The 22678-nt window shown below is 43.3% G+C and overlaps 1 protein-coding gene across 5 annotated transcripts in view; it reads right to left on the bottom strand.

The window, feature by feature from the left end:
* Window positions 1-22678, bottom strand: part of KIAA1549 (KIAA1549 ortholog) — a 233159-nt gene that overhangs the window by 11497 nt on the left and 198984 nt on the right. For 2 of the 5 annotated variants that reach the window (XM_059726456.1, XM_014608613.3), the window contains exons 15-19: window positions 19744-19888; window positions 17118-17447; window positions 13982-14034; window positions 7369-7517; window positions 5210-5364 (exon numbers count right to left, since the gene is read on the bottom strand). In XM_059726456.1, the coding sequence (XP_059582439.1) occupies window positions 5210-5364; window positions 7369-7517; window positions 13982-14034; window positions 17118-17447; window positions 19744-19888 (832 nt within the window). The remainder of the gene's footprint in view (window positions 1-5209; window positions 5365-7368; window positions 7518-13981; window positions 14035-17117; window positions 17448-19743; window positions 19889-22678) is intronic. The other 3 variants (XM_059726454.1, XM_059726455.1, XM_014608618.3) reach the window with 3 other exon arrangements.

The following is a 22678-nucleotide window of genomic DNA, read 5'->3' as shown; positions in this document are numbered from 1 at the left end:
GGAGGGAGGAGAGAAGAGTGTGTGGGGGGGTGGGGGGTGGAGGGGACCACCTCAATGCCCCCTGCAGTGAAGGAGGGAGTGGGGCTGGGGCTGCCCAGCTGGGGCGGGGCAGGCATGGGACAGAGCTGTGGCTTGTCCAGGGGGTGCAGGGAGGTGGGGCAGCTTCTGCTGCTCCTCTCACTGCTCATCCAAGAGGGCATGGGGGGTGGGGCATTTGCCCTCAGATCTGCGCAGGGCAAGCTGGGTGGGCTGGGGCTCTGTGCCCTCCCTGATGAGTGATGGGAACTGTCCTCATCCCCTCCCCACCCCCCAACACACCCTGGACAAGCCGGAGCTCCATCCTGTGCCCGCCCTGCCCCAGCTGGGCAGCACCTACCCCAGCCCCACTCCCTCCCTCACCATGGGCAGCGTTGATCTGCCCCCCCACATCCCTTCCACCACACCAGATTTACCAGCTGGATGATAAGTCTCCACACTGCCAGGCTGTGCTCCTCACTGCCTGTGTGCCGTGCTGCGGCTGTATGTACTCATGGGCAGTTATCGGCCGAATTATCAGCCACTTCAGGCCAATTTCCAATATAGTCAATTTTCTTTATATCAGTGCCAATCTGATATTGGACTGATATATTGGTGCACCTCTACTTTCAGAGCAGGGACTGTCCCTATATACTTGGATAGTGTTCAGGGCAACAAGGTCCAGAGAAGTAACAGCTGAACTAGGGGAAAGTCATATGACTGTTTCGTTTTTCCATTCTCTACATTTGTCCAAGATACACAGTTTAAGGAACACTGCTCAGATTTAAGGCAATTTTCCAAGGTAACAAGGGTTTCACTCTGTTTTTATTCCCTGGGATTACCTACTTGTGAAACAAGAGCATCATCCTTTTGAGAGACTGTCTACACAAGGAAAAAAAAATCAATGCATAGTAAGTTAGGGTGTAAATTAACTATATACTAGCTCCCCCAAACTAACTCCCTCATATGGACATTCCTAGGATGCAAAGTGCGAGGTAACCTACCCCATTTTGAAAGTGCAGAGGCATTCTGTATGCAATTTAGAAACTTAGGCACTCTGTATGCAATAAAGAACTTCATGTGAAGTAGGCATGTGGTGAACTGAATTAAGTAGAAGAGCTTAAAGTAGCAGAGGAAAAGAAGGGACATTCAGTGAAGGAAGCTGTTTTCCAGGAAGGCTGATAAGAACACCTCCATGGCTGCCTTAATGGCTTTCACAGCAAGTGGGTAAAACTAGCAAAGGAGTTGAGAGGTTTAATGCTAAATGGATTTAAAACCTAGTTTATGAATCGCAGTTAAGGAACGGACTTTGGATTTCTGTTAGAGACAGAACTTTGCAATCCCTTCCTATTTTGCACTCTATCTAGGAAGCTCTTTTGCATACCTCAATGGCAATATAGGGTTTTGTCTTGTTTGGGGGTTTTGGGGTTTTTGTTTTTTGGGGGGGGTTTTTTGTTTTTGTTTTTTTTTTTAAAGGAAAAGGTGCTTTGATAGGAAGAATGAAGGGATTTATGCTGGGCAAAGTAGGTTTTTCTATGTGGAAGCCACCCTCCCATCAAGAAAGGACCATTTTCAGTTGCTAGAGAGAACTTAATAATTTCTTTGATTTTTCAAATGAAAGTACATTTGGTAGTGATATCCTACGTAATCCATACCTGCCAGTCTTTGATTAACAAATGTGATAGCTAGTCTAAATAATACTGTATTGAAAAGGGGCAAGATTTATGGACCTAAGGGGGAAAACCCCCATTCCTTTTGGCGTGGAGATCTTAACGGTAAACCAAGTTATACTTGGCGTATATTAACTTATGGAGACAACATATGATTCAGCGTCTTATCTAGTAAAACAGGAACTCAGTATCACCAGAACAGTTTCTTAATGGAAGTAGTGGAATATGTTTGATAGCTACAATTTATTTTTTTTTTATTCCTTTTATTTTTTGGGAGGGGTAAAAAAAATGTCTGGATGATTTTTAATAGCTCATCAAAATGCAAGTGGTTGTTTTTATACTTTTAGAGGTAATAGAGTTAAATAGGTTTGAAGGTGTAGAAATATAAAGATACACTAGCTCAAAATACCACCACGCTGATCAATGACAAATGCCTTAATATAGTCTATCAGTAAAAAGCTGGAAACATTTAAGCAAGTGCCAGCAGTTCCACTTTTCTTACCTTTTCCTTTTTGAGCAAAGAAGTTTTACAACTTATATATACTTAGCAGCAGTATATGTTAGTTTTGTTAGTGTTTATTCTACTTGATGCAAAGAGTGTAAACTAAGGGTGCTCAATCTCTGGCCTGTGAGGCCACGTCATCCAGCCTGCGGGTCTCCCCATAGGTCCAAACATTTGGAGACAGGAAGCAGCGGCAGAGTTAATTGCAGCTCTCCTGCTGCCAGACTTCTGGACATACAGGGACCCCTGTGAACTGGAGGATGTGACCTTGAGTACTAGATCAGGCCAGCACATGGCTGGATCTGGCATGCAGAACTGGGTTGGTATGCAGCTAGCTCTGGTACACAGGATCATACCAACCCTGTGAACTGGCCCCACACCACTCATCTGGCCTGCAGGGCCAGAAGGCTGAGCACCACAGGTGGCTATTCTGTGACTGAGCATAGGATTTGATAGTCTCCTATAGGGAATAATATTGTAAATTGTCCTTACTATAGGTCCAATCCAAAACCTACCGTAGTCAATGGAAAGTCATTCATTGGCTTGGAAAAGGACTGGATCAAGCCTTAGATAAGGAAGGTTATACTTATTTTGAAGTCACCTGCTTACCAATTTCAGGTCTGGAGCACAGTTGAGAACTCCTATCTTGGAGTATTCCAGAGTTGAGTTCAATCAGAGGGGGGAGATTGTAGGAACAAGAAAGAACAAACTAAAGAAAGAAAATCCAGAAAAACTCAGATCTCACCCAAGTGTATCAGGGAAGAAAAATTGGTCATTCAAATGTTCCTAAGTGGAGAGGAAAACATCAGAAATGTGTGTGTATGGGGAGGGTGGCAGAGAAGGAGAGCAGAAACAGGAGGGGTGTAGGTGGAAGGGTTGTAAACATGAAATTAAATGTCATCACAAAGGAAACTTTTAAAGATCTCTGGATACCATTATTTCAGTAAGGAAAAGTAAGAGTTCAGCATTTTGAACCGTGAGAGAAATCAGACTGAGGATACATTATAAAAAGAAATTCCCCACTACCACAGAAAATTCTCATAGTAGGGATCCAGTCTTTCAGAGATATGTCATTCCCCTGGGATAGTTCTCTGGTAAGGAGAGAAAGGATGAACTTTCCCACGAGAGACATGCGGTAGGCACTTAGGTGGGTTCTAACAAATCATTTTGCTTGGTTTTAATCAGTGTTGTAATGGCCTGCATTTTTTTAAATCTGAAAAACATGTCATAAAATACTAGTATAACAAGCTGTTGCAATGAGGAAGCAGAATGACTACCAAAGTGGAGAACATGATTTAACTGCTAAACCAGCCAAATAAGGGAAATGATATTTGGCAAACCCAAACTGAGTTGACGTGTGCTTGCTTGAAATGGTACTAGATACAAAATAAGAGCAAACAGATCCTATGGAATTGGCCCAAAAGCTTTGTCATGCTGGATATGCACCCAGGATGCTAATGACAAAATGAAGAGTTGGCATACCAAGTAAAATCATTGAATGAAATATGTGGTGTTAGAAAGATCCCACTGGAAGAGGATGATACATAGTTAGTGATGTCTGAAACAAACAACTGTTTGTCCAGCATCTAGCAAAATGAGGTCCTGATCCTGTCTTGGAGCAGTATTGAAAATGTAGGCAATAAAACAACAACAACAACAAATGTAATGTACCACATACAGCTGAAGAAAAAGCCAGGTTGATCAATAATCACTGGAGCTACCTGGGGAAAAGGCTGAAGGATAAATGAGAGCTTGTAGAGATGCCACAGAGGAGGCATGCAACAGAAGCTAGGGTTTCTCAGCTGACTAGATGAATATAAGCATGAAGATTTACTTCCCTGCCAGATTGCAACAAGGTACTCAAACATCACAATGCTAAGCACAGTACAACTCTCCAAGCTAGACTAGGCAGACAGACCCAATGGTCTCACTAGTTGCATTTTGGCATAGTACGAGTGAAGTCATTTATACCATGTCTAACTTGGGGAAAGGATGATCACCTATAGGTATAGAGCACCTTTAGTTGGAGCTGTGGGTGCTCAGTCTCTCTCAAAAATCAGGCCTAATCTGCTTAAATTTATCATTGTCAAATCTCTCAACGTTTTCCTTAAAACAACAAGGGCTATGGATTGGGTGTAGGATAAGAACTGCTGAAAATATGCAGCGGAAGGCAACTCACTTCATCCTCATTGGAGGAAGAACCTAAAGAACAATAGGTGAATGGAGATTTACAGCTTGATTGTGGAGCCAGCAGCATGGGCATAATGGCACGAACCCAGTAAGGTACAAGGCAGCTAGCACAGGCTGGTAGGTGTATAGGAAAGGCTTACAAACCAAAAGTAGGAGATTGGTGGCAGGTAGTCACAGGGAAATACAAAATATTGGCTAACATTACAACATTTATAATGTAAATCAAGCCTGATATCTAGAAGCAGCACTTGCAAGAATATTGTATCAGAGTGTCTCCTCAGATAGTACAGATAAGGGCAGAGAGTGATTGTTGACAGGCAAAACAACTTTTTGGAAATCACTTTACTGCTATGCATGATACCTTCACCTCTGCACTCAGTAGCCCAAATGCCCACTGGTGTAAACTGGCCCAGAAGTCAATGGACCTGTGACAATTTATATCAGCAGAGAATCTAGGACATGTAACTCAGTGTTTTCTATCCACAGTTATTTCAGGCTGAAGACAGATATTTCAAAGAAGAAAGCAAAAAATAGAGTCCACCTCTGTTGGAGCTCAGAGGTAGAAGGGGCGACCCGCAATCAGAAAACTGTGGATAAAGACCTGAGTGAGAAAGAAGTTAAGGATAAGCAAGCAAAAGAGTTCAGAAAAGCAAAGGTGAGAGAACAACAAGCATAAGCGGTGAGAAGATCCAGTGGAGGTGAGAAGAGTGAGCAAAGGGTATCAGAGAAGCAAAGAAAGGAATCCGGGGAAGAAACTCCTAATAGTGACTAAGGCAATAATTTAGCTGAACATGATATTTCAAAAGCTATTTAAATGTGAAACAGTACTCACTGCATCTCGCCTAGCAAATTCATCTTCTCCACGGTACTGGGGCCACCCTGCTCCCCCAGGCTGGCCATGCCCTGCTCTGCCTGAGGGCACCTCCACTGGTTGAGCTCCGATTCTGCTAGCAATTCCCACCTGAGTGAGGTGCTGTATCTGAGAACCTTAAAAGCAAATATTGGGTTTTTTCACCTTTATACACAGTTAAGTTTGCAGGGCAGACAAATTGACAATACACAATTTTTTGGGACGAGTGGAGGCAGGAGGGAAGAGGAGCTCAGCATCTGTTGAACTCGCTTATCAGGGTCATCAGGTAGGAAGGAGACTAGGAATGTACTGTAGGAAAGTTATTTGCTGCTGTCATAGCTCATTCAGTTTGGTGCTTTTTCCTGCCCCTCTTTTCACCGATGGAAAATGCCTCATGTCCCTGGTATCCCAATGTATTAAGTGCGCTGCATCCCACATGCGAGAGTCATTAAAACAAAATCTTAATTTTGCCCTTAATTTTTCATAATAACTATCTGGCAGCAAAGAAAAACATTTGCTATAATGGCACATCTAAGCTGCATCACCTCATCAGGACCCTAACTGTAGGTTGTTCTGTGTCCCATCCCACAGAGTAACAGAACATATGGCTACACATTTATTTTTTTCCAGCATTGCTTTGGGATTAAATATTAAACAGTGCTGCCATTGACCAATGGGAAGGTCACTGCATACGACACTTTCTTTATTAACTTGGTCTGGAAGCTTCCCCTCCCCCTCCTCCCCACTACTCTGGTATTCAAGAGAAAGCAATCACAATCATCAAATGAGACATTTGGCAACTTGACAACTCCCTCTTCCCTCCCACCCCTTTGCCCCCCAAATTTCCTCCTTTGAGAGGACAAAGGTTTTCTGTAAATATGTCAGGAGTAAACTAATCTTTAAATGGCCCTAGACACCTTTTGGAAAACTTTGAGAAACATGAGCTGCTTTTACTTTGTAACTGAATCCAAATGTACACGCATGCCTGTGTGCATGTACGCACATGCAAGACATTGGGTAGCTGCCTAATTTACATGCAAAATTCATGTTACTATTTTTCCTCAAAAGCATATACATAAAAGTTATAGCTACTTGTACTTTCTTAGTCGAAGAATAGGAACTGGTCATTTGAATTCATCATTTAGGACATGATATGAATATGGAAAAACATTAAGATCACACTCACCACCTTCACCTGCACAATTATAGGCAGAGAACAACTGTAGGACAAATTTAGAACTATCTCGACTATGATATGAAAATATTTAACTTAGAAACCACGAGGGGAGGGGGGCACCATGTTTTAGCATTTTTCTTTTCTGGAGGTAAGTTGATTGTGGGATTTACATGAGAACAGAATTTCAGAGTAAGACTCACTCTCTCTCTCTCTCTCCCACTCACTTCAACCCTATGTAAAATTAGAATCCTGTGTAAATATTACTGATGGTTGCTGTGGAAGTCATAGCACGGTCAGAGAAAATGATTTCTTGGTGGCAGCAGAAATACATGAAATTTCCAGCTACTAGAAGATCCTATTTCTATTTTAAAAGTTTAATGTAATAAGAAAGATGTAGGATCAATTGGCAAAATTGGTTGTGAGCAGAATGTTTCTTCAGGCTCTTCTAGAAGACAGGAGTTCAAATTTAATTTTACACAAAAATGATGCACCACTTAGTAATAAAACCAGCATTCACTGAACTCTCCTTTGGATACTGCAGTTATTTCCTACTCTCAGGCTGACTTCACGCAAGGAAAGTGTGTATGCGTTTGTATGCATTACCATATTTTATCCATAGGATAAAAAGTACATGTAATCCCACTATAAAACCCCGATAAAGGTAAACCCCCTGTAGTTTTGACTGCAAGGTCCCCTGTTCCTACTCACCCACCAACCAGTGCATACTGTTAGCATTGCCTAACTGCTTCTTAGCATCTTCTTTTAGGATTAGTGTTTTATAGGAGGACAGCTAACACTATTTATTCCATGGTTAAAAAATAAAGACGTTTTTTAGACCCAAGTTTTGACCGTTCGGGCTGAGGACAAAATGCTACCTTTTAGTGGGGACCACATAAAAACATATAACATATTTGAAAAAGGTGTAATATTTAATTTCAGTATATGTTCAGTAATCCCAAAGTACCTGTAGTGCTTCCAACTGGCCGTGGTCGTGCCACTGATGGTGTTTCTTCAGAGTACACCCCTCTGGCAGAATACTGAGCATCAGACTGTTGGTGGTCTGGGTGCATTAACTCTGAAGACTGAAGGAAGCCTGGGCCAAAATTTTGTCTGCTGGCAAAACAAGAACATAAGATTATACATGGACTGAACTTTCAAGCATAAAAACCCATGTATGCTGTCCCTTGCATGTAACCTTACTATGATCACTCCGATGCATGGTTTTATCTTAACTGTTGCAAAATGAATCACACTTTACTCATATAACAGCCTTTCATAACAAGCCCTTCACAAAAACAGACTCACAAGGATTGCATTACAAGAGTTTTGCACAAGTGTTTTTCTCTTATATCAGGGCTGCTTCAAAGCTCTTAAAGAATAAGAAATATAAACCGTAAAACTCACCACCAGCTCAAGCAGGGTCAACTTCATTTAACTGTATTCAGTAGAAATACATTTGCTTATATTAGATATCTATTTGGTCCAAAACTCTATGGCAGCTGATTCTCAACCAGGGGGCCATGGCACCATGGGGTACCTTAATATCCTTTCAAGGGTGCCACAGAGTGCCACACAACGTTAGCACTATTAGGTATGCACACACAATTCACAAGATAAACCCAGAGATTTCAAATAGGATTCTACAGTGTTTAAAACATTCTGACTTGTGGACTTTCTGAATTCTTTTCAACAGAAGAATTGCTCTATTATTTTTCTGCAGTCAAAATATAAATGAATAGTAAGAGCTTGTATTTTCTGAGAGGTGCTTCAAGTTAAAGTGGTTTAGAACCACTGCTTTATGGGCAAGCATTCCTGGGTTTAGGACTTGTGGTTAAATCAATCAAATCAGAAGCAACTACAAAATGTTGCTTGCATTTCACAAAGTACAAGGTCTTTTATGGGCACTCTACTGTCTGGCATGTCTTTGTTTTGTTGTGCTCTGGAAATCTGTGGCTATTTAAAGACATATCATAGCATATGAAGTTGTGTCACAGACAGCCAACCTCAGCAGGGTGTGAGGCCCGGGGCAAATCTGTCCATGCAGGGCCCCGCCCCCACTCCGATCCCATGTACCCTGGACCCAAAAAAGCTGCTACCGCCATCTGCAGCAGAGGCATCAGCAGCAGGGGGTGGGGAGGTAGTGAGTGGCTGGATGCGAAGTCGGCAGTGATGGCACAGTCACCCTGGCCACTCTGCCCAGCTCCACAAGGCGCCCGGCAGTCGCCCTGATTCACGCCCCCAGGGACAGCCCTGGTCACAGAACAGCGAAAGATTAAGATTTTATTTAGCATGACCATGGAAAGGCACTCTCTTTACATGGCGATAAGAACGTCATGAGTATCTGTTTACTAAGAACACTTAAAAATATGAAGGTGACTTTAGCATGACTAAATGGCCTACAAAGGATGGAGGATGGGAGTCACCTCCAAGGAGGATTATTCTGCACTGGTCCGGTCCTGTAGGGAGCAGACCAGGAAAGCCAAGGCTGCAACTGAACTCCAGCTAGCTTTGAGCATCAAGGACAATAAAAAGTCTTTTTTCAGATATGTGGGGAGCCGGAGGAAAAGTAGGGGCAACACTGGACCCCTGCTGAACCAGATGGGGCAACTGACAACTGACGCCCAGGAAAAAGCCAACCTATTAAATAGGTACTTTGCGTCGGTCTTTCATGCGTCCCATGGGACGCCCATGCCTGCTACGGGACGGGGAAGTCTGGGTGAGGGTGATCCCCTGCCCTCCATTAATGCTGACTTCGTGAAGGAACATCTTGAGAAGCTGGATACCTTCAAGTCAGCCGGCCCTAACAATCTTCACCCCAGGGTACTCAAGGAGCTGGCGAGCATCATAGCCCAGCCTCTAGCACAGATCTTTGAAAACTCTTGGCACTCTGGTGTAGTGCCCGAAGACTGGAAGAAGGCCAATGTGGTGCCTATCTTCAAGAAAGGGAGGAAAGTGGATCCTGCTAACTATAGGCCCATTAGCCTGACTTCTATCCCGGGGAAGATCTTAGAAAAGTTTATTAAAGAGGCCATCCTTAATGGACTGGCCGACGTCAACATCTTAAGGGATAGCCAGCGTGGGTTTGTTGCGGGTAGGTCTTGCTTGACCAATCTCATTTCCTTCTACGACCAGGTGACCTATCACCTGGACAAGGGAGAAGAGATTGATGTCATATCTTGACTTCAAAAAAGCCTTCTATCTGGTTTCCCATGATCACCCCTTGGAGAAACTGGCCAATTGTCGCCTTGGGTCCTCCACGATCCACTGGCTGGAAAATTGGCTCCGGGGTCGGACCCAGAGGGTAGTAATTGATGGAAGTCACTCATCGTGGTGTCCTGTGATCAGTGGGGTCCCCCAAGGCTCTGTCCTTGGACCCATACTGTTCAACATCTTCATTAATGATGTGGACACTGGAGTCAGAAGCGGACTGGCCAAGTTCACTGATGACACCAAACTTTGGGGCAAAGCATCCACACCAGAAGACAGGCGGGTAATCCAGGCTGACCTGGACAGGCTCAGCGAGTGGGCAGACGAGAACCTGATGGTGTTCAACACCAATAAATGCAAGGTTCTCCACCCTGGGAAGAAAAACCCGCAGCATCCTTATAGGCTCGGCAGTGCTATGTTGGCTAGCACTATGCAAGAAAGAGATTTGGGGGTCATCATTGACCACAAGATGAACATGAGCCTGCAGTGCAATGCTGCGGCTAGTAAAGCAACCAAAACGCTGGCTTGGATCCATAGATGCTTCTCAAGCAAATCCCGGAACATCATTCTCCCCTTGTACTCGGCCTTAGTGAGGCTGCAGCTGGAGTACTGCGTCCAGTTTTGGGCTCCACAATTCAAAAAGGATGTGGAGAAGCTTGAGAGAGTCCAGAGAAGAGCCACACGCATGATCAGAGGTCAGGGAAGCAGACCCTACGATGACAGGCTGAGAGCCCTGGGGCTCTTTAGCCTGGAAAAGCGCAGGCTCAGGGGTGATCTGATGGCCACCTATAAGTTTATCAGGGGTGACCACCAGTATCTGGGGGAACGTTTGTTCACCAGAGCGCCCCAAGGGATGACGACTAGGTCGAATGGTCATAAACTACTACAAGACTGTTTCAGGCTGGACATAAGGAAGAATTTCTTTACTGTCCGAGCCCCCAAGGTCTGGAACAGCCTGCCGCTGGAGGTGGTTCAAGCGCCTACATTGAACACCTTCAAGAGCAAACTGGATGCTTATCTTGCTGGGATCCTATGACCCCAGCTGACGTCCTGCCCTTTGGGCTGGGGGCTGGACTCGATGATCTTCCGAGGTCCCTTCCAGCCCTAATGTCTATGAAATCTATGAAATCTATGAAATGGCTGAGAGTACTGGGGAGGAAAGCCTACTGTTTATTCAAAGAACTAGTGCAGGGCAGGCAGCCCAACAGCTGGCTTTCCTATACTTCTTGTCAACATGCCTCAAACATGAGTTGTAGAGGTCATGTTTTAAGAATGAAGAGACAGCCTATCTATTTCTGAGCTCCTCCACTAACACACTCAGCATGGTGTCAGCTCATAGTTATTGTGAGAGTGCTCTGCGTCACATGGACAACTATGCAGTCCTCTAAAGTGTGGTTCCTGCAATGAACTGTGCATAAGCATGTTCCAACATATAGTCTGTTAAAGGATTGGGATCCAAGTTCAATACTATATTCAACACCACAGTATCCAAGAAACTCTTTCCTAGCAATGGACTGACGTTCACTCATCTATTCACTTTCAACATGGACCATTTAACAGTCACATGACTCTATGGGATACAAGCTATTATTGGCACAGGCTGTCTGAACTGCTGACCTACCTATGAAAGGATCAGAAGGCTAGATGGCCCTGAAAGCTGGTAATGGAATCTGTAGCTTAATTGAGAGAAATCAGCTGTTTAAGAGCAAACTGTTAGATGATTCAGCATATAACATACAAGAAATAATGCCAAAAGGTTCAACAGTAACATTTTTATTTGGGAGTTGTCAAACTCCTTTGGACATGGTTCCCAACTGTTCACTCAAACTCCAAGGAATCAATTTTCAACCCAGTTGCATAAGCTTATGGGGGAGTTAGAATAGCTGCTCAGGGATAGGCAGTGTTTGATGATGCCCAGTTAGGGTTTTATCATTGCTGCAAGTACAAATGCTTACTAAGAGCAAGAAAAGTACTTATATGGCATTTCATGCTTACAGCACAAAATTAGAACTTTATAAAGTATTGCCATCATTGCTGAGGTTACCAAAATTACTGCTGAATGGATTTTTGGAGGATGCCTTCCTTTTTATTGCTAGTTTTATAGTTAAGAAGGGGGCAAGTTTAGCAGCATTTCTTAAGCCCCCCAGGCCCATCCTTCCATAAGTCTCATTGCAACAGAACGTTTCTAATTCCAGTGAATATACACTGTGGGGAAAAAAAAACTTTGCAAATCAATCTTTACATATAAGCACTGTCAGTGTGCATAAGTTTGCTGTACCCCACGTAGTGCACCATGTAGCACTCACTGCATGGTCAAGGTTGCCTATATATTCACACAACAGGGGAGTGACCTCTTAGAAGTAGCCTTTCTATGCAAGCTGGTTCCAGCCCATTAAAGATGTTGATTACATTAGTCCATAGAAAAGGGAGCAATCTGGTTTTCTGCCATTCATTGGCTATTTAAACCATTGGACCATGACATTAATAATGGCCGCCTACCACAACAACTTCAGATTTATTTTTGTTCCTAATTTTGCAGCCTTCTACATTGTTTCTGGCAGTTAAATTATTGTCACCATGAGCATAGATCACGTTCCTCAAATACAACAACTGTCTCCTTTGTATGCTGGTAGTTCAAAGGAGAAAGGATCCTATGCTCTACATCATCTTATACAATCCTTCCTGGACAGGTCCATGAGCTTTCAGGTTTATTTTAACCCTAGGCACTGGTAGGTTCTGAGTTTGCACCACACTAACCCCTACGACAACGTGTAACTTGAGGAAAACCAAACTGCCTGTATCAAGGGGCTCATAAGCTTCTGAGTAAGGAATATACTATAAAGATACCTTGTCTTGAGCAAAGGTTTGACTACTGGCTACATAGCTTTCTACCATAAGGTCACCTCATTGAATCTTGGACTGCTTGGAAGTGAATGAAAATTTTTAACAACTAATATCAACTGGCAACCTACACCACAGTGCGTTGGTGTTTACCATACGTAATCCACGAAATGTTGGAATCCCCCCAAAAAAGCGCTCATTCCACACCATTTCTAACTTCACAGTCAGGTAAAACTACCGTGTCAGTGTGAAGTTAAGTCCTTAATAAACAAATACACAGTGATGATTACCCTCTCTCTTTTTAGAGGCAATCATTTCAGAAGAAGAGCCAGGCATAAGGGCAGATGAAAATTCTCTGTACCTGTTCTGTAGACAGAAGACTCCAGAAGCTACAGCTGTCTACATAGGTCCCTTTACAAGTTCTATTTTTATCTATGTTTTATTTACAACTCCCTTATGGCAAAGTTGGGTCATTGTGTGGAAAGGAAAATAAGATTTAAGATCAAATCAAAGATCAGACCCCAACTTTCTCCTGGAGCTTGGTCCTTGGGTCTACTTTTAGGTTTGCAGATAATGAAGACTTTGCTGTGGGTAAAAGGATGCAACTTGCTCCCAATCAAATCTTTTTTTGGTTATGTAGGAAATAACAGAAAAATCCTAGGAGGAAATTTGGAATTGGTAGCTAAAGGAAACATGTCTGCTGTAAATCTTGTATAAAAATCACTCTTCTCTATTCACACGGGCTGGGATTTACCTGCCTGATAACAGCAATTACTCCAGGGTACATATGGAGCTGCAAAATTATATCTACAAAGATTCCACTCTCTATGTATATAGCACACGCATGGGAGATCAGATTATTTTATAACAGCTATATCTGCTGTAACTGAAGTAATGCTCCTCATACTCTGCAAGCCAGCATAGAAGGGAATATAAAAAATGGACAGCTGCAACTGCCTTTCAGTGCCTTCATCAATAGGGACAGCTGTAGGTATTCTAAAGAGCAGGATGGAAAGCAGTCTATGGGATCTATGTGAACAATACATCTTGAAAAAATTCACGTTACTGTTCCTTATAAAACAAATGTCCACATGGATTCCACTCTAGGTACCTAATAAGAAGCTCCCTCAGTAGGAGACAACTCATTTGAAGAGCAAGTGCAGAAGAGCTCTACCAGAGCGGGTGCTTGACCTGGAACCTGCTCTAAGGGATAGTGGGAAAAGAATCTGTGAATGGAGGTCCAGGTAGCCGCTCAGAGTACTGGAACATCAGCTCATATTTGGAAGTTTCTCTCTGAAACTATCACAACCAGAAAACTATTCCTTTTTAATGAAAGCTTGGACTCTGTATTTCAAGTGCAGTGTGCTGGCCACATAAATACATTATGTCAGTATGGCCTGCAGCCTATCTGTTTGACAGATTTATACTGTATTTCAGCACAACTGGACCCTCTCCCTCCTCCACTGCATTCTAACCTTGTAAAACTACTAAAATAGAAATAAATAATAATTCTATCAACAGAAAGCTACCTCTGCATCAGTCCTGGTGCTGCCGGAGGAGTCATTCCAAATTCTGGGTATCTCTGTTGGAAGAATTAAGTACATTAATAAAAATAAAGTAGTACAAGAAGTTCTGGGAAGTGCATCTCCAACAGTACAATGCCTGTTTATGTTTTTGATGTCTGTTCATGACCCTTAGGTTACTTATCAGCCTTTTGAAAATATGTTCTCCGACTTGCAAGCTCAAGGTCCCCTCTACTGCCTTAAAAGCTGAGGTTTTACGCAAAAACCCTACCTGACTGTTCAGGTGCCTAGGCTTTTGCCACGAAAGTTATCCTACAGACTCTTATAGTTCTTCCTTGATGCATTCTCAAACCTACATTTGATATTCAAAAATCAAGTGACCCTGCACCTAAGTTCCTGGAGCAACTTGATCCAGCAGGTGTGCTCTGTGAATATCAAACACATCGGAAGTACCGAGTCCAGCACAAAGTACAGCTGCCACAGCCACTTTTATTCAAAGCCTGGCAGTGGGGAAAACCTAACTTGTAAGCAATAATCTAGCACTTAGAGCAGTTACCCAGGAAGTGGGAGAGCTGGATTACAGGACCCCTCACAGCCTATAAGGGGAAAACTCACATCTCCCACATCCTTGCCATCAGTCAATAGGATAAGTAACTCAATAGGATAAGCTGGGATCAGGGCACTCAACCCTCTTATGGCAAAGTTATGCCACTGTGTGGAAAGGAAAACAAGATTCATAAGACCAACAAGATGATCAGCAAGTGGGAGGATGAATGTATCTAATAATAAGGATCATTCCCTGGAAAAGGGAGTAAGGGATTATAGTCCTATTTTTGAGGTAACTGCTCTACCCACTGGAATATTAAAGAAATGAAAGAGTCAATACCCCATACTTGAAGGAATAACATAAGTGCCTAAGTTCAAGCAGCCGGTTCAGGATGTGAATCCTATACTCATGTAAGCACCTAACTGAAGCTGCCATTAGGTGAATTAAAACTAGGGAAGACGGGGGATTTCAGAGAGTCACTAGTCAACATTTCTTATGGTACAGCTTGAGATCCCAAAATACCACAACATACACTGAAGGAGGAAGAACCCTTCCATGCCAAAGCCAGCCCTACTAGTCAGAGCTCTCTCAGCTCCAACATCAGGTATGGGGCCCTAGAGTCCACCTTCCTTACAAGTAGCAAGGACCACCCTTACCTACCTGTGATCTAAATACAGATCTGGGACTCCTAACACCCCCAAGCAGAAAGGCATCTCCAAATCTTGTCAATTCTCAAACCCTAAACCTAACCCTAACTGTTGCTTGGACCACTAGAGCAGTCTCCATCCTAAACCCAGGCAGGAGACCCCCAAGCAGCCTGATCACAGGAAAGTTAATACTATCAGCTTGGAGTGCCCCCAAACCCTATCCCTTAGCCTAGCATAGGTAGGTAAGGCAGTTCATGATACTAGTAAGTGGAACAGATCCCTAGGCCTCTCACCAAGGGTTAAGGTAAGGAGGGCTCCCAGTAGAGGGGTCCAGCTCAGGGATGGGAGGGTTCCTCTTACTCCAGTGCATGTTGTGGCAGCTAGGGATCTCTGTGCTGGGCTTAGCATTGGGGTTTGGGGCCTTTGTAAACTACTTCCTGTGGTTAGGCTGCATGTGGCCTTCTGCTCGGGGCTAGGGTTGAGGCTGCTGGACCATTCTGACCTTGGGTAGAGTTAATGTTAGAGGTCAAGTTTTGAAGCCATATTTCTGACTGGGAGTGTAGGACCCTCAGAGCTGTGGCACTGGTAAGCAGTAGGGATGTGTGAAGCGGGCAGTATTCGATTCAGGTTCAGCCCGATTCAGGGGATGGTGATTCGATTTGCTGATTCAGATCACTGTCCCGATTCGATTCAGCCAAATCTGAAGATTCAATTCCAATTTGGAGAACCAACAATTTGAACACAGACACAGCTTTAGATGTTTTTTCTACTTACCTTGAGGTACCAGGCACAGCTCGTGAACACTGTGATGCTGAGGCGGATGGAGCATCCCACGGGAGTGCAGGGGGTCCCCCACACGCTCAGTGGTGGACGTAGAAGTGGACTGGAAATACTTCAGCAAATCAGCTGTGGGGGGACCCCGGGTGCCCCCCCCAGACCCAGAAGGCACCAGTGACCAAGCCAGGGGGTGGGTGGGTCCCTTGTGTGGTCCACTGCAGACCCAAAAGTGGACCGGAAGTACTTCTGGTTTACTGCCAGGTTCACTGCCAAGCGCGTGGGGGGACCCCCTTGCGCTCCCGCAGGATGTTCCATCTGCCCCACCATCTCAGTGTTCACAAGCCACACCTGGTACCTCAAAGTATGTAGAAAAAACCTATAAAGCTGTGTCTATGGGCCAATTGTCAAATCTCTTCAAATCGAATTGGAAGCTTCCAATTCGATTTGGAGAGATTAATAGGTCTCCTGATTTGATTCAGATTAGGAGATTTGGCTGCTGAATCGGGCCAAATTTCCTGACTCGAATCAGTGACCGAAGCTTCACACAGCCCTAGTAAGTAGGGCTCCCTACCAGGGCACCTATGGTTCATCTGCTAGGTTCAGAGATTCCCATTCTCAGGTGCCTGACTCTCCCTTTTTACTGTCTAAGGAACATTGGCACCTAATACGGGTTTTTGAATTCTAGTCCCTGTGCTAGGTTTCTAACTTCCTTTGTAGAGCTGGACTTTTGTGTCTCAGCATAGCTTCTGTAAAAGGCATTAAAGACAATTCTCTTCTATCTCAGGGAAATGATGAGTTAAAGCTGCCTAAGCATACTGATGTCCTGGTTAGAAAAATGCCTAAAACAGACTATCCTGCCTCTTGGTGGCTTCGTGTATTCAGCTGAAACAGCCTTTAGAAAATAAATTTTCATCGTTTAAATACTTTGAGCTGTGAAATATTACACCTGAGTGGAACAGAAATAGTTCTCCTAAAAGAGAACTCCTATACAATGTTCACACGGAAAAATAAATCGAAAGTTTAATAAGCAAGTTCTCCAATTTGCAAGGGTCTGTCTCTGAACACCTTTGGCTCCAGCTATTGCATGAGCCAAAAGGTACAACAATAGTGACCATGGCTCAACTGGTTCCAACTTCCTGGCCAGAAAAGCCTTTCCAAATGCATCACTCACATTAAATGGGTTGTTTGCTGTCTGAGGTGGACCATATGATGAGCCCCATTGGGTGCATGAAGTTCCCTTCCCTGCTCGAGCAGGAACGTTGTTTACCGGCTGTCCTGCAGAGACCCCAGGTGGTGTGATGGCAGTGGAAGTGGCTGCTTGGCTGCTGGGAGCCACCAGGGCAAAAGCATCATCCAAAAGAGAGTGCATTGTTTGCCGGGCTTCTTCAATGGATGGCTGTGGAGGGATGTATTGGGATGCTGAATGGGGAAGCAAACCTGGGTACTTCCCAAGATCAACAGATGATGATGTCTGTGGTTCTGCTGGCAGGTCAGGGTCCGACTATGAAGAACAGAAGGAAGATAAGCAGAAGGCAGACAGCTTTTCTTAAAAGAATCTCGTATCACTGTTAATTTTTTAATAATTATTATTAACGTGTCTATCAAAACCAAAAGGAGATTGGCTTTTGTTGTACAGATGCTTTCCAAACACGACTTGCCCAATTCTTCTGCAAGAGAAAGATTCCAAGTACTACAAAAATAGTTCAAATGCTTCAGACAGTTGAACCTAGATTATTGTCATATTAAGTGAGGTATTTTTCACAAGACAGTGACCAAGTTAGATTAGATTACAATTTGCTGGTTTGTGAATAGGTGGGCGCCTGTACTCGTATAGTGAACTCTGACTCACTATAGAAGGTAACACTCTCTAAACAACTTTCCTCTCAATCTTTGAACTGGTAAGGAGTGAATTAAGCATTCATGTCACAACCAACTACATTAGCAGAAATGCTAAACCAATTACTGCTTCTCCCCAGCAACACATGAAAGGGGTTATTAAACAGCTAAGCCACCAGCTATATGGAACCTGAGCTCAGGTACATCACCTTAAAGAGATGCACAACAGTGCTTGGTGGCACCAATTACTTGACATCAACTAGATACATCCATCACAATTACTACCTATGATCTTTTCCTTAGGAACTCACCACTCCTTAGAGACAGGAAGTTAAACTGCCTTTGTAGTAGCTGCCTTATTGTAGAAGCTCGTTTTTGCCAATGCATGCAGGCTGCAGAATCAACTGTCAAACCGCACAGAGTCTACTTCATTGGGAACTTAGTATTCTGAATAGAAACTCTCAGCAGATGCCAAAAGGGCTGGGCTTGCTGTGCGACAAGTCTTAATTAAATATCTCCGGACTATAATTCATTCTGTTACACCATGACATGAAAATGATTATGCTCTTGTTTGAATGCACACAAATTTCACAGAAATCTACATTTTAGCCACTTGAATACATATAAACCTAGAAGTGAACTACTTTTTTTAAACTTCCTTTTTTAAAAAAATGGAAGCTGTTTGAAGCTGTCCAGAGGTTTCCAATGTTAGCAATGACCCCAGGAAAGACCAATTAATGGCCAGAGCACAGGTGCAGCAGCTGAGATGCACAATAAAGGAAGCGTTATCATCACATAGATATTAAAACTAAACAATTCTGAAGTACTTGTTTTCAAATGTGGAGAATAAGGCTAGTTTGCAAGGTACTGTGCTAAAGTAACTTTGGTTATTTTTCCATTATTATCATACTGCGATAGATAAAAATGGCCTTCAAAATACAATCATTGGGAAAGTCCAGTTAACACTTGCAAAACATGGAATATCTGACAGGATTTCCTCTGTTTTATGTAAACACCCCTCAGGAAAGCTCCAAGCTCATTTCATTTCAAACAAATGGAATTAGTAAGGAATGGAATTGCCGTAGTTACTCAAATCTAAGATGAGCATTCCCCCCTCTCTCCCTCACATTCAGCATGGGAGAAAATCCTTGTCTTAGATTTGAGTACGGACCAGGCAAGTAAGTGCTGCAGCTCTGGATAGGGCCAAGGTGGCTCATGAGGCGGGGGGGGGGGGGGGGGGGGTGGAGCAGCAGAGAGTATGGGGAAAGGGGGCACATGGACCGCAGGGAAAGGGACACATGGAGCAAGGGGAGAGCATGAAAGGGGTATGGAAAAGGGGCATGCAGTGCAGGAGGGGTGCTGAGAGAAGGGGCACTCAGTGCTGCAGGGAAAATGGGGAAGGGAGTGCACAGTGCAGGGAGACGCACAGGGGAAAAATGGTGGCAGAGGGAGCACGGGGAAGGGATATGTGCAACAAAGGGAGCGTGGGGAAAGGGCATGGGGGGGCAAGTACAGAACGAGGTGGTGTGGGGTGAGGAAGGGGCACAAGGAGTGGCAGGGGAGCTGCTGTGGCTCCAGTCCCAATCCTGACCTGGGCTGGAGCCATCACTACTGCATGGCTTGGATAAGTGCTCCACTTCCCCTGTGGAGACAGAGCCAGACCAGCTGCAACAGACAAGTGGGATGAGGGGTAGGAAGGGCAGGGGAAGGGAGAGTGTAGGCAGGCTGGGGGGGAAGGCACTGAGCAGGGGGGCAGGGAACAGGCACCAGGAAGAGGGGGAGGGGAGTGGCAAGGACAGAATAGTTTTCCATATCTAGAGTTTAATAATTAAGGGGTCATCTTAAATTCAAAGTCTTCTTGGATCTGGGCAAATACAGCATCAAGATTCAGAATTTAGCTGTTATGGCTTAACTGTAACACAATAATCAGGGTAATCCTATCATCTATGAGACATACATACAATATATGCAGAATTATTAACTCCTGGAGGCCTTTTGTATGTCCCATCACTGTCAGTTGTGATTAACCTGTCCTTATCAGCATCGATAGGGCTACCGTTTATCTGATGCCTCCGACGTTGCTTGGGAGAACGTTTTGCCCGTGAACTAGAAGAGAAAGAGAAAAGAAAGATCACCACCTATTGTTTTGCTGGATTGTTTTTAAGTTGGGATGAAGAAAAACTTTTGAAAAAATTGTTTAAAGAATTTTGTACTGCATGACCCCAACAAAGTCAGGGTTCTTTAGCAGCCACAAATGCAGGTTTCCTGGTCCCTCCTTTTGGCTCATAGGAGAGACAGGAATGAGAAACAATGAGCAAGAAAAATACCATATTTAAGGTACCTCGGGTTTTCGTTTTAAAGTTTTAAGTTAGGTGCAGTAAACAAAGTCACTTTTGGATCCTGGTACAGAATTAAAACCCAGATTTCTAACTGAAGCATTTACGCAGTAAATCCATATGATGTGACATCATTGACAAATGGCTAACTAAAATAGAGTAATTTCATTTTAAACCAGTAGTTTTAATTCTCCCCCATGAATATTTCTAGTCATATCATTTCCACATAACCTTTATAACATTTCTCTCCTTTTCCAATTTTTCCAGTTAAAGTATTCAAAGGTTAGGGACTGATACGTTTGTCTGGAAATAGCATGAGTTTTACAACGCGTTATAGATTACTACGTGCTCTCAGCTGCCCTATGTATCCTTCAGGCATGACACTCCTGCTGCATTCTCAGGATATACAGGCAGGGGACATCTTCTATGAGGTACAATGCTGCATTCAAATCAATTATAATTCTAAACCTGAAGCAAACAAGGACTCTGGGGTGTTCTGTGGTGGAGGTTAAACATAAAAACTTAAACATTTCATAAAGGAACCACACAAAGACAAAAGCATATACTTGAAAGCTAACATTTTATCCTTTTATGGCAAAGCTTCTACATACTTCTGAGAATGACAAAACATGTCATTACCACTTACAACCTGTGTGGGGTAAGTGAGCATGAAGGTAAGCGAGCCATTTTACTCTGTAAGATAATTGCTCTTGTTTTTCCTTTTTTATTTTTGTAATTTCATTCAGTTGTATTAGACAGTGTTGATTCACAGTGTATATATTTATGTTTCTTTCATAACTAAAACAATATGAAATTTAAGTCAACTTTTTTTTTTTTTAAATGAAACTGGAGAGAGATGGCTAGGTACCTGGTTTTCTTACAGAAAAAAAGAATTTTGAGTGTCCAATTTAAGAAAGGCAGGACTAATTTTTCTGAGTACCCGAATGTACACTTTAAGTCTTTAAAACAAACACAAATGCCATCGACTTCAATAGCAGCTATCAAAATTCAGCACTTCTGCCAATCTGACCTCAGCAACTCAAGTAAGACATTCAGAAAGTATGAAAAGTTGGTTTTATGGACATGGTAACACTAGTGAGGAAAGACTCTCCTAGCTATTTTCCTTCAGACTTGTCCTCCTCGGCCCTACCCCTTCCAAGCTGTCCCCGTCTCAGTTTCATTTCTACACCACACTGATTTTTCTGTGTGTGTGTGTGTGTGTGTGTGTGTGTGTGTGTGTGTGTTGGGGGGGGGGGAAGCGGGGAGCATTTTCCTCCCCTAACTAGTCCCAGCCTCTGCTTCCAATCTTCTTGCCAAACACATACCAGTTTCAAGCCCGCAAACTCTTTTTTCCAGAATCATTCTCCCTGCCACTCCCCACACACCAGACCCACCTTCTCTTTGTCTGGTTGCTTTTATTCCCTCCTCTAAGACTCCAGTCTCCCTCAGTCCCCACCACTCCTTGTCCTAATGACTCCCAGTCCCATACCAGGAGCACTTCGTATAGCAAAACTATGAAACTGGGTTTTAAAAACTGACATATATAAATCAGTTAAAGGAAAGAGGCAACTGGGGAAAACATCGGGAGTATTTTAAACTTGAAAAATGGTCCTGACAAGACTGTATTTGGGACCTGGAACTCAAAGGGTAAGAATTTCCTGGAAATTAGGTTCTAATGTCCATTAAACCTACAGAAGAAAGAGGCCCCTCTCTTGAATTATGAAGCCAGGAGGCATAATAAGTATGTACTTAATTACTCAGGAAGGATACAGAATGAAGTATTTTGTCTAATTTATAAATCAGTCCTTAGATATTTGAGCTGGATACATTTTATAATAATCTGTTCATGGTTTCCTGATTACCATACTTCCCCACATACAAGCACACTACAGACTATATTATGCACTTTGTTTTTGGAAGACAGAACGAAGAAAAGAAGATCTTTCCTTGTAAGCAACTCAGCAGCAGGATCTAGGAAGCCTGCTCAGTGTTCTGCTCCTTGTGGATCCCTGCTGATTTTAATTTCACATTGGCCCAGTAAGCAAGAAAACCTGATCTTACCATATTTCTCACATACAATGAGACTCCACTCTCCAGCATCTATTTTGGGGGGGAAAGGTGCATGCTCTATGCAATACAATATGGTATATGTTTCATACGTTTCTCTGAGTTTTGTTATGAAAGCTACATTTCTTGCTAGGTTCCCCTACACACTCCCTTCCCCCTTCCCCCACCCCATTTTTTTCCTCGTTTCCTAGACTCTGTCAGTGCTCAGAAGTAAACTCAAATTTTATTCCACCTATAGTAGTATGAACAATGACAACTGCCTTAAAATGGCTTTATGATGTTTGGATTCTGCTACTGAAAACCTGCTCATAAGCATTTTTTTCTGAAAATTTGCATGATCCCCTGGCACACAACAATTACACCAAAATATCCAAACCAACCCCAGCCTTCTGCCTCTCTAACCCAAATGTTACTAGGGAACAAAATAATTGCAAGCCCTTAAGACGGAGAAGCACAAATCTAACATAGTTTGCAAGTCTGACTCCAATTCTTA

This window comes from Alligator mississippiensis, chromosome 4 (assembly GCF_030867095.1).
Source record: "Alligator mississippiensis isolate rAllMis1 chromosome 4, rAllMis1, whole genome shotgun sequence".
Classification (NCBI taxonomy): Eukaryota; Metazoa; Chordata; order Crocodylia; family Alligatoridae; genus Alligator; species Alligator mississippiensis.
The sequence above is the reverse complement of the archived record's forward strand: the minus strand, read 5'-3'. Positions and strand labels throughout refer to the sequence as shown.